At 40.3% G+C, this 15,555-nt stretch overlaps 1 protein-coding gene across 2 annotated transcripts in view; it reads left to right on the forward strand.

Annotated features, from left to right (window-relative positions):
* The first annotated feature begins 4,011 nt into the window (after positions 1–4,011).
* The window catches only part of AIG1 (androgen induced 1), a 327,250-nt gene continuing 315,706 nt past the window's right edge, over positions 4,012–15,555 (forward strand). For both annotated transcript variants that reach the window (XM_044004057.1, XM_044004058.1), the window contains exon 1: positions 4,012–4,348. In XM_044004057.1, coding sequence (XP_043859992.1) covers positions 4,208–4,348 — 141 coding nt within the window. In that variant the 5' untranslated portion in view covers positions 4,012–4,207. The remainder of the gene's footprint in view (positions 4,349–15,555) is intronic.

A 15,555-nucleotide genomic window follows, 5' to 3' on the forward strand; every position in this document is an offset into this window, starting at 1 on the left:
TCCCTCCAGTGTTCCAGTCCCAGTCCCTGTTCGGGCACTAGTTGTCAGGGTCGAGGGTTCAAGCCCTTGATGGGGGTTGAGGATCGGAGATGATTAATAATTGACACATCAGCACCACCTTAGGGTGAATAACTGTGTACAATTTATTATTCAGGATAGCTCAGTATTTAAAGCAAAAAACCACAAAGAAATCAAATAAAGTCTCTGCAAGAATAATTCTAAGAGAATAAGAGTAATTTTTCAACCTTTCAGTCTTGACAAGTCATAACTTGTTCCAGGCCTTAACAGGGCAAGGTTAGTACAGTTAAGTCCTTGGACCCTGGGAGACCGGCCAAGCATTGTCTCTGAAAACTCTTGCTGTTTCAGTGACCAAGGCCTGAGTCTGGAGGGGGAACTCAGTCAGAGGGGCGACAGAGAGCCCTCTGGGTTCACCACAGAAATCCTAGGGGCTCAGTTGAAGTAACTACAAAGAGTATTCCAGGGGAATTCTAAGGGCCTGTCTGGCTTGCAGGACTAGATCTAATTCTACAAAACTCAAGGAACAATGAGATAATTAGGAGCCACAGGGAGGGCCTTTAGTTGTCCAGCAGTTCCAAATTCAAATGGATTTGTGATTTCATTGATTGGGGATTAAGTTCCCTCCAATCATGCAGATGACAATCCATCCAGGTCTGCCTAGGTTACTCACCTCTTATCCATTGTCCTCCCAAAAATTCACCACAGGGGATCAATCCAATGTGGCTGAGACCTTCCTTTTTCCCCTCTTATCATTAGAGCAACAGTGGTAAACTCAAGCTGTCATCTCCTGCTCTTGCTACATGACCAGTCTTTTGCTTCAGTACATGAAACAAAACTATTTCATATATATATATATATATATATAATTTTATCTCTCAAATTAGATTGGGCAAGGTGTTTCTTCCTCACCAACTGTGCAATAGAACTGGAAACACTAAAAATCATCTACATATATATATATTTTTTTTTTTCATAAAGGCATATTTTCCTCATAAAATAAAAGCAAAAGTTTCATGGGAAATACTGACCTTCTAGTTCAATATGTATTATAATGGTATGTGGTACCATTGTTGCTCTAAGGATGTCAGGGACAAGAGGAAGGCCTCTGCCATATTGGATTGATTCCCTGTGGTGAATTTTTGGGAGGACATGGATAGGAGGTGAACAGCATAGACAGACATGGATGGATTGTCATCTGTATCATTGGAGGGAATTTACTCCCCAATCAATGAAATGAAAAATCCATTTGAGTTTGGAACAGCTGGACAACTAAAGGCCCTCCCTGTGGCTCCTAATTATCTTACTGTCCCTTGAGTTTTATAGAATTAACTCTAGTCCTGCAAAATAGTTTTAAAAAAATTACAAACTTACAATGTTTTAAGATTAACATTTGATAGCTATTTCCTTGATTAAAAAAAAATAAAAACTTTAGAGCACCTGAGACATTACAAGAATGTGAACACTAGATGCAGAGCCTAAACTAAAAGATATTAATTCTAGGTGTAAATGCTTATTGTCCTTTTTCCAGCATGACCAAAAACTATTAGATAAGTTCTGAAAATCAGAGCAATCAATTGTCATGTTTATGGACTGTTTACTTAGGTGTTGTCAAATAATGTAACATTCTGTTCTAAAATTGTGTCATTTTTTACATAAAAACTTTAATTTAGAACTTGAAGTCTTCCTTTTGAATAGCTGGCAGCTTAAATGCTAGCAAATAAAACAAAAACCAGGTACCTAATAAAATCACTAACAAAGTGTCAAAATGTTCATTTTGTTTAAATTAAGTTGACTACAGGAAAAAAGTCTTCCTGATTTTATTTAAATATAATTATTTTTATTGTGGGGGCCCTCAATAGGAATTTTGTAAGTACAGGAAATAGGAATTATTTGTGAGATCTGAATATTACCATACTAGTTTTCTGGGTGACTTAAAGGAACAAAGGTCAGAGGGGAAGCCATTTGGTGTATGTGTATGGGTAGAGTCCCCTTTATATTTCACTTCAGCAATGGTGAGAATTCAAAATGCAGATGATATATAGGTGCTTTATTTTAAAAGCAAGCCCCAGATTCTACCAAAGAATTTGGCTACATCACTCTAATTGATAATTCTCCCTGGATAACTGAAATCAACTTCTCTTAATATAGAGAATATTAATAATAGAGCTATTCAGTGTTGGTTTTTCCCCAGTTTATTTCCTTATATCTAGTCTGAGTTGGGAAGACCTTCATCATTTGCTACTTCCCCTACCTCTCATTTCCCTCTCTAGATCCACACCCTCTGACTCAGAGACTATTTGCAGAAGACACCTGTTTTTAAATGGATCCACAGGAAATACCTATGTTGTCTTTTCATGATCTGACCTTGCATTTGGTTGGCTGAAATATGATCCCTTGATTAAAAAAAAAAAAGAAGAAGACACTAAAAAAACCAACTGCTGCCCACAGGCTGATGCAATTTCAGCCTGACAGCATTTACTGGAAATTAGAGTATAATCAACTAATGCTTTCCTTCCATGAAGCACTAGGATTTTTAGTAAATTAGACAGTGATATCTCAAAACCATCCCTATTTTTTATTCAGTTTAGTGCTGAGGTTTTACATTTAAACTTAACTAAGAATCATTTAAAATTTAAACTTAGAATTATTCCTCTTTTAAGATGAACAAAATCCAGTCTAAGTTAGGGTTGACTCTCTTCCTAGGTTAAGTTGGTATTTCCAAATAAATCAGGTGTAAAAATGCTAAGGGGTAGGCTTGTTCAATGGTTATCAGACGTCAGCAGTCAGCACTTATTAAGTAGAAAATTTAGTCAATTACCACAACCAGGGCAAAATCTGTATAACCTGCCCAGAAGTTCCTTTCCCCCCTAAAAATCACACTGGCTTAGCCAAGAGTGACCTGTCTTGATTCCCTACACTTTCACACTACAATAAATACTCTTATGTGGTTCTCAGCCCCCTCCCCTTTCATCTTGCCGGAACAACACTCCTTAACCATAGAATTATTAACCTTTTTTTGTGCCATTGACCCTTTTGGCGGTCTGGTGAAGCCTACCCCTTTTGAGAGAGAGAGAGAGAGAGAGAGAGAGAGAGAGAGAGAGAGAGAGAGAGAGAGAGAGAGAGAGAGAGAGAGAGAGAGAGAGAGAGAGAGAGAGAGAGAGAGAGAGAGAGAGAGAGAGTCACACAGGACAGTTAGATGATACAAAGGATTGACGAAATCAATAGGAGTGATAGATTATAGATAGAAGATAGATCGGACAGAGGATAGGATAGATGGATAGAAAGGATTGGTGATAGGATAAATAAATGACAAACTGGATATATAGATGGATAGATAGATGATAGGACAAAAAGATGATAGACGAGGGACAGGATAGATGATTTGATAGAACACATAGATGGATAGATGATGGACAAGATCCACATATAAATAAGATTGTACTAACACCAGACAAGACAAACCGCATTTATCAGTCTACTTAAAAGAAGTTTAATCACCCCCAGGAAGTGAACCCCTGCTTCGTGAGATCTGACCCCGAGCCCTGCCTCCTCTCCTCCCACTTCCCCATGTCCAGAGCCGGGCCACACCGACCCGTTCCCTGATGGTGCGCACGCACGCACGCACGCTCGCCGGCGGGCTCCTTCCCACTCTGTGCGGCCTGGCTGACCTAGGCGAATCACAGGGCGTTTTCCCACGCTTTCTACACGTGACCAATGCTCCCTTTGCCCAAAAGTCCCGGCTCCCGAGAGACCCTGAGACCGGGGAAAAATTGATAACGACGGCAATGACGAAAGAGATGATGATGACGATGATGACGACGACGCCGCCGCCGCCGCCTCCGCCTCCTGGGCTCGCTCCGGCCCCACGCGCGGCGCATGAAGCATTCGCACACGCGCACAAATCCGTATATATACACAAGCGCGCGCGCGACACGGTTCCTCCCCGTGGGGCGAGCGGAACGCCCCCACCCCCTGGTCCCTTGCGCGCACCCGCAGCGCACCAGCCACAGCTGCTGCAGCTGCCCCGGCCGCCCCAGAAGGACCGCCCTCTCCCTCCCCCTACCTGCGCCCCTCCCCCCAGGCTAGGCACCTCCGGGGCCCGGCATCCCAGCAACGCTCTTCCACCATCCATCCCTTTCTCCCGGGGCGGCGTGTAGAGCTGTCGGCAGAGCCGAGGCCCGTTGCGAACATGGCGCTTATCCCCTGCCAGGTGCTGAGAGTGGCTATCCTGCTGTCCTACTGCTCTATTCTGTGCAACTACAAGGCCATTGAGATGCCCGCGCATAAGACCTACGGGGGCAGCTGGAAATTCCTGACGTTCATAGACTTGGTAAGGCCTCCAGCCGCTGTGGGTGTGTGTGTGTGTATGTGTGATATGTGTGTATGTGCGCGCGTGTGCGTGCGTGCGTGGTCATACCCCGCACACACCTCCGGGCCCATGCTTTCTCGGCTACCATAACATCCTCTGACCCTCCCTCCACCACCTGGTCCGGGAAGTGGAGTGGGAGGGATCTTGGGAAGGGGAGACCCGGCTCTAGGCTCCTAAGAGGCGGAGCTGGAGCCAGAGGCTTCCCCTCCCTTCTGCACTCCCCTCCCCTCCTTTCCCTTTCCTTCCAACTACAAGACGATACACGACCTTGACCATGAAATTGGCTTCCGGCTCTGTCTGACCCCGCCGCCCCCTAATTGACCTCGAGAGCACCAACTGAGCTTACGTTATCAACACTCGCAGAAAATAATCAGCAGCCCTGAATGGACAGCAGAAAATGCAATGAAATACCCTTTTCCTAGCGTATCTCCCCTAAACTCTGCAACTTTGGGAGAGAAACTTTTAAAAAGATTCTTTTCAAATAGTTTAACTTCATATTCTGGACGCTTTTCACCATCCTATAAGTTGGAGCAAATTATGTGTATGTAATAGTCTACAAAAAGCTGGCTTTCCTTTTTTGTAGTACCTGTTGAAGTCTAGACACTTTGACCTTCATAAGTTGGAGCAAATTATGTGTATGTAATGATCTAGAAAAAGCTGAGTCTCCTCATTTGTAGAACCTATTGCAGTCTGGTCCATTCATTCACAATTGTTGCATCTTAGGTGACTTAAGTAAGCCCAGGGAAATTGGGCTTGAGTGAAAAATGAAGTGTGTAAATTTGGTGAGAGTTAACAAAGTGCTCCTTCTCTGTATGCCCCCCCCCATCTGGGTGTGGGTGTTCATAAAGTATGATCCAAAAAAGCTAACCTAAATCATAACTTCTTCTTGGAGTTCAAATGAGAAAATGTGTGGCTTAGTGGAATGAAAAATTGGAAGAAAAAAAAAGAAATGAAAATGTTCAAGGTCATTGAAAAAGTTGGCTATGAAGAGAAGGGTTTTCCTCTTTGAGGGAGACTTGGATGAGGACTTTGAACTCTTTTGGAAATACAAGTAATATAATATGTTGTTACTAATACAAGTAAACAAGAATTAGCCTTCTGTTCTTGAATAGATTTGAGGATCCTTTTGATCATTAATAATACTGTCTTAGTACTACACCTTTTTGGAAAGTTTTATACATTGTGTTTTCAAGTATATTATCTCTAACCCCTATGAGATCTCAAAGCTACCTGTGCACTGCACTGCATTGTGTCCTTGTCTGGGAAGCATGCTGAGCTGTAACTGATGTAGGAGGCAAAAAGGGGTTAATAGAAAAACCTAAGATCCAAGCTCTAAAAGGGAGTTAGACCTCTCAGTTAATGGATAACATGCTAGCTTATTGTACCCACAGTGATCAGTATCCATAATGGGAACAGAGGGACCTAGGCCAAGGAGACCTGAGTACAATAAAGGAAATGACAAGGGTATAGAAATTCTAATGAAAAATGGAGATATTTTGAAACTAGCCATAGGAATCAGAAAATGTGTGGAAAAGGCCAGATTTGTCCCCAGATTCACCTTATGACTTGTAAACCCCAAAAAACACACCTCCAATGAAAAAGGTACCTGCCTCAGGGGTGGGCTTAGAACCCCAGGAACTCCCAATTAGAATAAGTCCTTCCCTGAAACACCCCTGGGTGGAGAACATTTTAATGAGAAGGACAGACCCTCCCCTGTACCTCCCCAAAGTGGAGATTATTATAATGAGTGATAATCAATTTATCCATACCATAAATATAACTCTCTCCTTTCCTTATTTGAGAGAGACCTTTCCACTATTCTTGTTCTCCCACTGTGGTCACCCACAGTATTGCAATAAAACTTGGGAAACTGAGTCTTGTAATTCTTTTGGGACTACTCACAATCAATTTGACCCCAAATTCCATCCTACATCATAACTACTAAAGAAAACTGGGAGAATCCATCCAAACTTAAGAAGACATCTGTCTGGCTTACTGTCCAGACACCAGTTGTTTAGGGCTCCTGATGTTAAGTGAAGTTGGAACTTGATTAAACATTTAAAGGCTTCAAAAGTCACAAATTATTGTTTAATCTACTCCAGTCTTTATTTAGAGAGTGGTTGGATTCAGTGATCTCTGGGAGCTCTTCCCCTTCTAAGATTCTGGCATGGATCTGGGAGTGAGGAGTGGAGAAAGGAAAAGACTTAAAATAATGACCCAGGACAGGGTTAGGATTAGAATTCAGCACCAGCTAGGAAAAATTCTTAGAATTCAAGAAAGAGCTTTGCATTTAGAATAAGACCTGGGTTTGAGTTCTGTCTCTTTGACCTACTAATTTGGGCAAGGAGGATGAGCAGGTTTGACCAGAGGACTTTAGAAAACCCTTCAGGCTCTGTCTGGAATTTTATAAGCTGTAGTAACTACTTTCTTTTAATGATACCCTTCCTCCTTTACAGAGGTTCTCTTCTCAGCACATTGCTGGATACTTCCTCAAAATTTTTTCTTTGCAGATATAGGCAGTATGTACTTGTCCTGTTGTACTTTTGAGAAAATTGAAAAAATTTGGGCCACCATTCCAAGATGGCAGCTTTCTGCTGTTAGCTCTCACAGAAATGTAAAGAAATAAAGACCATGCAAAGTAGTGCTGCTGTGGTAGTCTGGTAGTGTGTGATATGGTGTTCCCTTGCTTCCTTCAGGACGTTATATTGTAATAGACATTTTGTAGTCTAGCATCAGATGCTTTGAACTGGATCATTTTAGGTATTACTTTGTAATTACCATGAAGATAATAGCTGTCACAGAAGCTTTGAGGTTTAGAAAATGCTTTTCAGTACAGTGTGATTGTCACAGCAAGCTATGAGGCAGGTCGTGAATTTACAGATGGAGAAACTGAGATTCAGCAAGGTTTAGTGGTTTGCAGTGATCACAGGACTAGTAAGTGGTATTCCAATGCAGATCAAATGGAGTAGGATATAGATTTAGTACTTTTAAAAAAATGGGGGGGGGGGACAACTCACATTTTTCTAGTGGTTCAGGGTTGACAAAGTACATTCCTTATAATGGCCCTTTGAGTCAGATAGTGTGAATATTATGACCCTACCCCCATTTTATAGGTGACAAAACAGGCCATGGAGATTAATCAACTTTTTCAAGATTATACAGTAAGTAGTAGAGGATGGGTTTGGATCCAGGTCCTTTGGTTCAGGGTTCTTGCTGTTATGTATCACCCTGATGTGGGCTGGAATTTAGGGTCAAATTGATCTTGAGTCGTTCCAAAAGGATTACAAGACCCAGTGACTCAGTTTCCCAAGTTTTATTGCAATACTGTGAGTGACCACAGGGAGGGAACCAGAATAGTGGAGAGGTATCTCTCGAATAGTGAAAGAAAAGACAGTTATATTTATAGTATAGATAAATTGATTATCAGTCTCATTATAATAATCTCCACCTTGGGAAGGTACAGGGGAGGGCCTGTCCTACTCATTATAATATTATCCACCTAGGGGTGTTTCAGGGGAGGGATTATCCTAATTTGGAGTTCCTGGGGTCCTAAGCCAACCCCTGAGGTGGGTACCTTTTTCATTGGAGGTGTGTTTTTGGGGTTTACAAGTCATAAGGTTAATCTGGGGACAAATTTGGTCTTTTCTACACATATCTCTTTCTGTTTCCCATGGCTAGTTTCAAAACATAATCATTTTTCTTTTATTTCTGGTCTAAATTTCTATAGGCTGTCATTTCCTTTATTGTTATTTGACCTGACCCTTTATGGTCCCATTATGGGTACTGATTTCTGTGGGTACGACAACCAAGCATTTTTGACTTGTAAGTTAGCCATTAACTGGGGTCTGAATCCCTTTTGGAGCTAATATCTGAATTAGAGCTTGGGTCTTAGGTTTTTCTGTTAATCCTTTTTCACCTCCTACATCAACACTGCCTCTCATAAATGATATAGTTGTTATTCAGTTGTTTTCAGTCTGTCTGACTCTTTCTGACTCGTTTGGAGTTTTCTTGGCAAAGATACTGGAATGGTTTGCCATTTCCTTCTCTAGCTCATTTGACAGAATGATGATGATGATAATGGTGATGAAAATTATATTAATGCAACTTGACAAACAAGATTAAAGTGACTTACCCAAGGTCACACAGCAAGTAAGTATCTGAGGGCAGAGTTGAACTCAGGAAGATGAGTCTTTCTGATTTTGTGACTTCAGACCCTGAATGATATATAACAGTTATATATTCTGCAATATTGGATACATGGCATTGTTGGGGGGATGTGCAACCTGGATGGGGTGGGGATAGCTCACCCAAAGAATTGGATGCTCATAGCAAATCTTTTTCTTATGAGAGGAATATATGGCTGGGAGACAGAATCACTGTGGAGACTGTCTTGCTGAGTAAGAGAATAGCTGGTCTTTTGTATGTTTACAAAACAAAGTAAGTGACACTCGGATAGGAATTACAAAGCAAATGGAAGGGAAATGCAGAAGTTCTGGGAAGAGCCAAACCACTGGGAGGGGATTTTCAAATAATGGGGCATCAGTGAGATATGCAGCACCCATTGCATATCATCTTACAGACCTTGGCATTGCTTATCTGTGTACCAGGTTTCTTCATGGCCACACTGCATTCCTGAGGTGGGAGGCAGAGCTGTTTCTCCCTTGGGGAAGTTTAAGGATTCCTGGTAGTTGGGGTCCCTTGCCTCACAAAAGCATAATTACTTGATAGCCATTTCTACATAACATACTATCAGTCCCTGAATTTGGTCAACTAGATTATATTGATCTGAAACAATTTGCTTTTTTTGGGGGGGGGGAGTAGCATTAAGGAAGTTATGCAGTCTTCCTTCTATAAACATTTTTTTTTGTTTGTTTTTGTTTTTGTTTTTAGTGAGGCAATTGGGGTTAAGGGACTTGCCCAGGGTCACACAGCTAGTAAGTGTTAAGTGTCTGAGGCCGGATTTGAACTCAGGTCCTCCTGAATCCAGGGCCGGTGCTCTCTCCACTGAGCCACCTAGCTGCCCCCCTTCTGTAAACATTTAAAAAAATTTTAGGAATAATCTTGAACTAGAATTGCTTTGAGAAGGTTCCTCTGAAACTCCTTCAGAAGAAATACACATACAAAGGGATATTTTATTATTAGAGATTTTGATTAGATTCTTCATTTTCAAAATGGAGGATTAGATCTTTTCTGCTTTGAAATCTTGTTAATCAGTAGAGCTTAAGAATTCTACAGATATAAACTTGCTCAAACTTAAAACAACAAAAACCTATCATGTTCCTTAGTACACTCAAATGCAATATGTTAAATTCTTGCCACTTCAATTTTCATATGTTTAAGTTAACCTTTTTCACTAAATTTGTACAGCATTATTCATCTCAACATCTTGTGTCAGTTTTGGACTTGAGATTTGCTTCCCAAATCTTCAGTGGTTACCTTTTGGGCCAATTCTGATTTAAGAAAACCTTGAGATTTGTCCTGATATCATTAATACATGGCATCAATTTGCGGCTAGGTGGCACAGTGTTGGGCCTGGAGTCAGGAAGACTCATTTCCCTGAGTTCAGATCTCGCCTCAGATACTAGACATGTGACTCTGAGCAAGTCACTTAACCCTGTTTTCCTCAGTTTCTTCATCTGTAAAATGAGCTGGAGAAGGAAATGGCAAACCCACTCCAGTATCTTTGCCAAGAAAACCCCAAATGGGATCACAAAACAACTGAACAATAACAACAAAACATCAATTGGAGAAAATTGAATTAGATGTCTCAAGCTACATGCATTAATAACTAAGTTGTTCTATTATAATAGATATTTTTTTACTGATTCAGATTTCCTGATGACTGTTATCACTGTAGAGTTAGAGCTGATAGTCAAAAACTGAAATGCAGATTGTTGTTAGAGGTAATTTTACTCGGCCAATTTCCCCAAGAGTTTTCTTTTTCAGCAATGAAATGCAGTGAGTAGCAGAATTGTGTGGGCACTCCAAGAAAAGGTGGTGTTCCTAACAGTGGTTGAACACTGGCACAGAAGCCTTTGACCTTGGAAGGTTGTATTTATAATCCCGTTTTACATGAGTGAAATAAATTCAGTTATTTCTGCCAGTCACTAGGATATAAGACTGGGTCTCCAGGGGACTTTTAGCTGTTACCAAATCACAGGGATTTTTTGTATTGTTTTGTTTTTGTCTGGCTAATTCCAGAAAGTATCTCCTCAAGAAATTTTCAGAAATGTAACAGTGGGCATCTGTCAGATATGTGAGGATTGGGGTACTTCGGGGGACTGAGGAGTAGTTAGGAAAAGAACCTAGGGTCATCACAGGAAAACCCAAAGAAGAGAGTATCTAGGAGAAGAGAGTGGCCAATAGCATCAGATGTAGAGCATGGGTCAACAAGGGTGAGGACTGAGGGAAGATCTTCAAATCTGGCCATCAAGAGGTCATTGGTAATTTTGGACAGAGTACTTTTAGTTGAATGATGAGATTGGAAAGCTAGCTCGTAAGAAATATGAGTGATGAATGATAGTCCAGCTAAGTGGAAGCAGCGAATTGTGGATGGCTTTTTCTAGATTTTGTTTGAGAAAGGGAGTTAAGCCGTGGAAGGGTCTGTTGAAGGTGGTTTTTTTTTTTCTTTTTTAAAAGAATGGGGGAGATTGGATTTATTTGAAGAGAGAAGGGAAAGACCAAGTAGATAGTGAAAAGTTGAATCTTCCTGTGAGGGAGAGGATTAAAGATGCTGAAGGAAGAGGGGACAGGTTACAATCAAAGGTAGATTTAGAAAGGAAAAAAAAAACACACACACACAGCAATGTCCTGTCCATTTTAACAGTAAATTAAAACGAACAAATAGTTTTTTGAAAAGTTTGCTTTGTGATCCTTTCCAGATCTAAAGTTTAGTCACCTTTGTTCTTTTTCTTTCTTTCTTTCTTTTTTGCTGGGGTTTTGGTCAGTGTGTATTCAGTTTGCTAATTTGAGGTTGTATTACTCTGCACAAGTCTCCATATGTCTTTGTATTCTTACCGATTTTTTTAAAACAATGCTTTAATATTGCATTAAATTAACATAACCATAATTAATTGAGCCATTCTCAAATTGTTAGACACATAGGTTGTTTACAGGTTTTATTATTATTTTTTATTTTAAATAAACCATAACCTTTTTTTGCTTGTTTAGATCCTGTTTTTGCTTTTCCTGTTATCTTTAGGATAAAATTTTAGGAATGAGATTGTTGAGTCAAAGTATAAAATCAATTTCTCAGCTTTTAAATAATTATAAAGCTTAGAATAGCATAAAACCAAGAAAAGTACTATGGAATCATCAGTAGTGAACTTGACCTCAGAGTCAGGGAAGGCAGGGTTCAAGTACAGACGGACACATTGTGGCTTTTTGACACTCATACCTCTCCATATTTCTGGTAATTCTCTAAGAGTTCAGGGTATAGAACATTTGAAGTCTGCATTGGGAGAGTTTCCCATACAGGTACAAACAAAAAAGCTATCAGCATTGTATAATGAAACCAGGCAAAGGCATCAGGATTTCCAAGTCTTTGCCACCCAGATACCTTGTAAAAATGATAATAATTGGGGGCAGCTAGATGGTGAAGTGGATAAGCACCGGCCCTGGATTCAGAAGTACCTGAGTTCAAATCCAGCCTCAGACACTTACTAGCTGTGTGACCCTGGGCAAGTCACTTAACCCCAATTGCCTCACCAAAAAAAAAAAATGATAATAATGATGATATAACTATAATAATGAAAATTATATTAAGAAAGTACATTATGCCTGTCATTATTTTGTGAAAGTTGTTTAGATTTTTTTTCTGACAGAAACTTATGAAAGATTCACATGAAACATCATTTTATTTCGACTTTCCATTGCCCCATAAATATTGAGGAGTGTATTATGTTCTTCAGTTGCCTGTTAATTCCTTCAGTCAACAGCCATTTGAATAATGCAGTGGAATGAGCATTGGATTTAGAAGCAGAGCATCTGGGTTTAAATCCTAACTTCAGTGTGTTAAAGTTTTACCTTAGGTTAGGTAAGTTATTTGTTTGTTATGGGCCTAGTGTACCCGTTTTCTGGGGTAAATCCAAAGAACCTTCTCCTTGAGAAACTAAACCAAAGGACAGACACACCTAATTCAGTCTCCCCCACCCAGGGAGATAAGATTGGGTGTGGCTCCTGCCTTTGTGGTGTGAGGAGCCCAGATGGCTTGAGAGATCTGGAGCCACCCCTCATCCAACTTCCCCCAGCCACCACCAGTGGGGGATGGTCCTCCCCCAATAGGGGAACTTTCCACAGTCAGATGATCACCTCATCTGACCACCAGCAGACCTCTATAAAAGTATCTGCCTGCCTCCTGCTCCTGGAGATAGGTATCTCAGAGCCACACCTCTGTGCCATACCTTCTCCCTATGACAAGAAGTCCAAGGATTTCTCTCTTGGTTTCCTTTCCCTAGCACCCTAAATAAACTATTGACGTGGGCAGGAAATTTGGGGTCAAATTGATCATGAGTCGTCCCAAAAGAATTACAAGACCCAGTGACTCAGTTTACCAAGTTTTATTGCAGTGCTGTGAATGATCACAGGGAGAGAACCAGAAAAGTGGAAAGGTATCTCTGGAATAGTGAAAGAAAAGACAGTCAGATTTATGGTATGGATAAATTGCTTATCAGTCTCATTATAATAATCTCCACTTTAAGGGAGGTATAGGGGAGGGCCTGTCCTACTCATTATAATATTCTCCACCTAGGGGTGTTACAAGGGAGGGCTTATCCTAATTTGGCGTTCCTGGGGTCCTAAGACAAGTCCCCCCCACTTGTACCTTTTTCAGTGGAGGTGTGTTTTGGGGGTTTACACGTCATAAGGTGAATCTGGGGACAAATCTGGCCTTTTCCACACATGTCTTTCTGAATCCTATGGCTAGTTTCAAAATATCTCCATTTTTCAATGGAATTTCTATACCCTTGTCATTTTCTTTATTGTTATTTTGACCTGACCCGTTTTGGTTCATTATGTGTGCTGATCACTGTGGGTATGAGAACCTAGTGTGCTGACTTGTAAGTTATCCATTAACTGAGGTCTAACTCCCTTTTGGAGCTAATATTTGAATTAAAGCTTGGGTCTTAGGTTTTTCTATTAACCCTTTTTTTTCACCTCCTACGTCACTATTATTTTATTCTAATTGGATTTGTTTTGTTTTGTTTTGTTTTGTTTTTGGTTAGGCAATTGGGGTTAAGTGATTTGCCCAGGGTCACACAGCTAGTAAGTGTTAAGTGTCTAAGGTTGGATTTGAACTCAGGTCTTCCTGACTCCAGGGCCAGTGCTCTATCCACTGTGCCACCTAGCTGCCCCTTCTAATTGGATTGGTGTGCAAGAGGGTGTAACTCTTTAAAGAGGAATTCGTAAGAACCCCTATCCCAAACCCCCACCTGATGTGGGATGGATTTTAGGGTCAAACTGAGTCATCCCAAAAGAATAACAAGACTCAGTGACTCAGTTTCCCAAGTTTTATTGCAATACTGTAGTGACCACAGGGAGAGAACCAGAAAAGTGGAAATATATCTCTCTAATAGTGAAAGAAAAGATAGTTATATTTATGGCATGGATTTATCAGTCTCAAAATAATAATCTCCACTTTAGGGAGGTACAGGGGAGAGTCTGTCCTTTTTTGGAGTTCCTGGGGTCCTAAGCCAACCCCCAAGGTGTGTATCTTTTTCCTTGGAGGTGTGTTTTTGGGGTTTACATGTCATAAGGTAAATCTGGGGACAAATTTGGCCTTTCCTGCTTATGTCATTTTTTGATTCCCAGTAGAATTGATTCTCAGAATTTCTATGCACTGTCAGTGTATCATTGTTATAGTTAAGATCTCTATGACCGGCCTCTGTATGTTCTTGTTATGGGTGCTGATTAATGTGGGTAGCAAGAACCTAGGCCTTGACTTGTATTGATGAAAACTCAAGTCTTAAATTATCCTTTAACTGGGGTCTGAATCCCTCTTAGAGCTCAGATCTAAATTAGAGCTTGCTTCTTAGGTTTTTCTGTTAACCGCTTTTTTGCCTCCACACCTATTTCCCCATAACAATAGAGATTAGGGTTAGGGGAGGGTCACATTCAGTCCTCATTTTCTGATCTGGTTTATATATGGAAAAGTTCATTTTATTTGGTGTTGAAGTCCATAATTAAAAAAAAAATAAATGAGTGGGTTGGACTAACTGATCTTTAAGATGTCTATTAGCTTGATCCTATGTGCAAAATACTGTGGGGTATATGAAACACATGACTCTTAGACCAGGAGAAGCTGAGTAAAGTTGAGTTTAGATTATTTTCTACTCCTTTTCAGTACTAAAAGGTAATAAAACCATATCCAGACTTTATAATGGTGTGGAAAAAGTGAAGTTACATTCACATTATTTTAGGGACTTGAGAAATTGATCTTTAAAATGTTTCTTTGGCCACTGAGTTATTCCCAGGGTGCCATATTTTCCCATTTATAATGGTAAATATTACTAAGAAGTAGAATAAAATGTTAAATTTTACATTTGGTTTTTGTATTTATCATACAGTAAAATATATCCTATGTATGAGTTTATGGCTTAATTTAACATAGGTAATAAAACTTTGGAAGGTGAATTTCTTTATTCATTATATAGTTGCACTCCTGTTTTACCTAACAAAGCAATAATATAGTATGTAGAAGAGGAGCAGTTAAAGCAAAAAACTCCGTGGATTAGATCTGGTCCACTTTTGTCAGTAGAATACTCATAGAAACAGTGGAATGCTGGTGTTGGATAAATGCATGTTAATTGATTGGCAGGATCAAATTAATGTATGTATGTATTTATTTATTTTTAGTGAGGCAATTGGGGTTAAGTGACTTGCCCAGGGTCACACAGCTAGTAAGTGTTAAGTGTCTGAGGCCGGATTTGAACTCAGGTACTCCTGACTCCAGGGCTGGTGCTCTATCCACTGCGCCACCTAGCTGCCCCCCTAAATTAATGTATTTATATAGGAAGGGAGAGTTCATTAAGTATTTTACATAAATTACTTTCTATGGGAGTGTTACTTGTACATCTTCTATAAAACAGGTTCCTTGGTATGGAAGAGTTGAGAAAAGAGTTGCTGATTCCCTTCTATGTTAAAAAATCTTACTGGAATTACAGTGTCCTCTG

Source organism: Dromiciops gliroides, chromosome 4 (assembly GCF_019393635.1).
Source record: "Dromiciops gliroides isolate mDroGli1 chromosome 4, mDroGli1.pri, whole genome shotgun sequence".
Taxonomy (NCBI): Eukaryota; Metazoa; Chordata; class Mammalia; order Microbiotheria; family Microbiotheriidae; genus Dromiciops; species Dromiciops gliroides.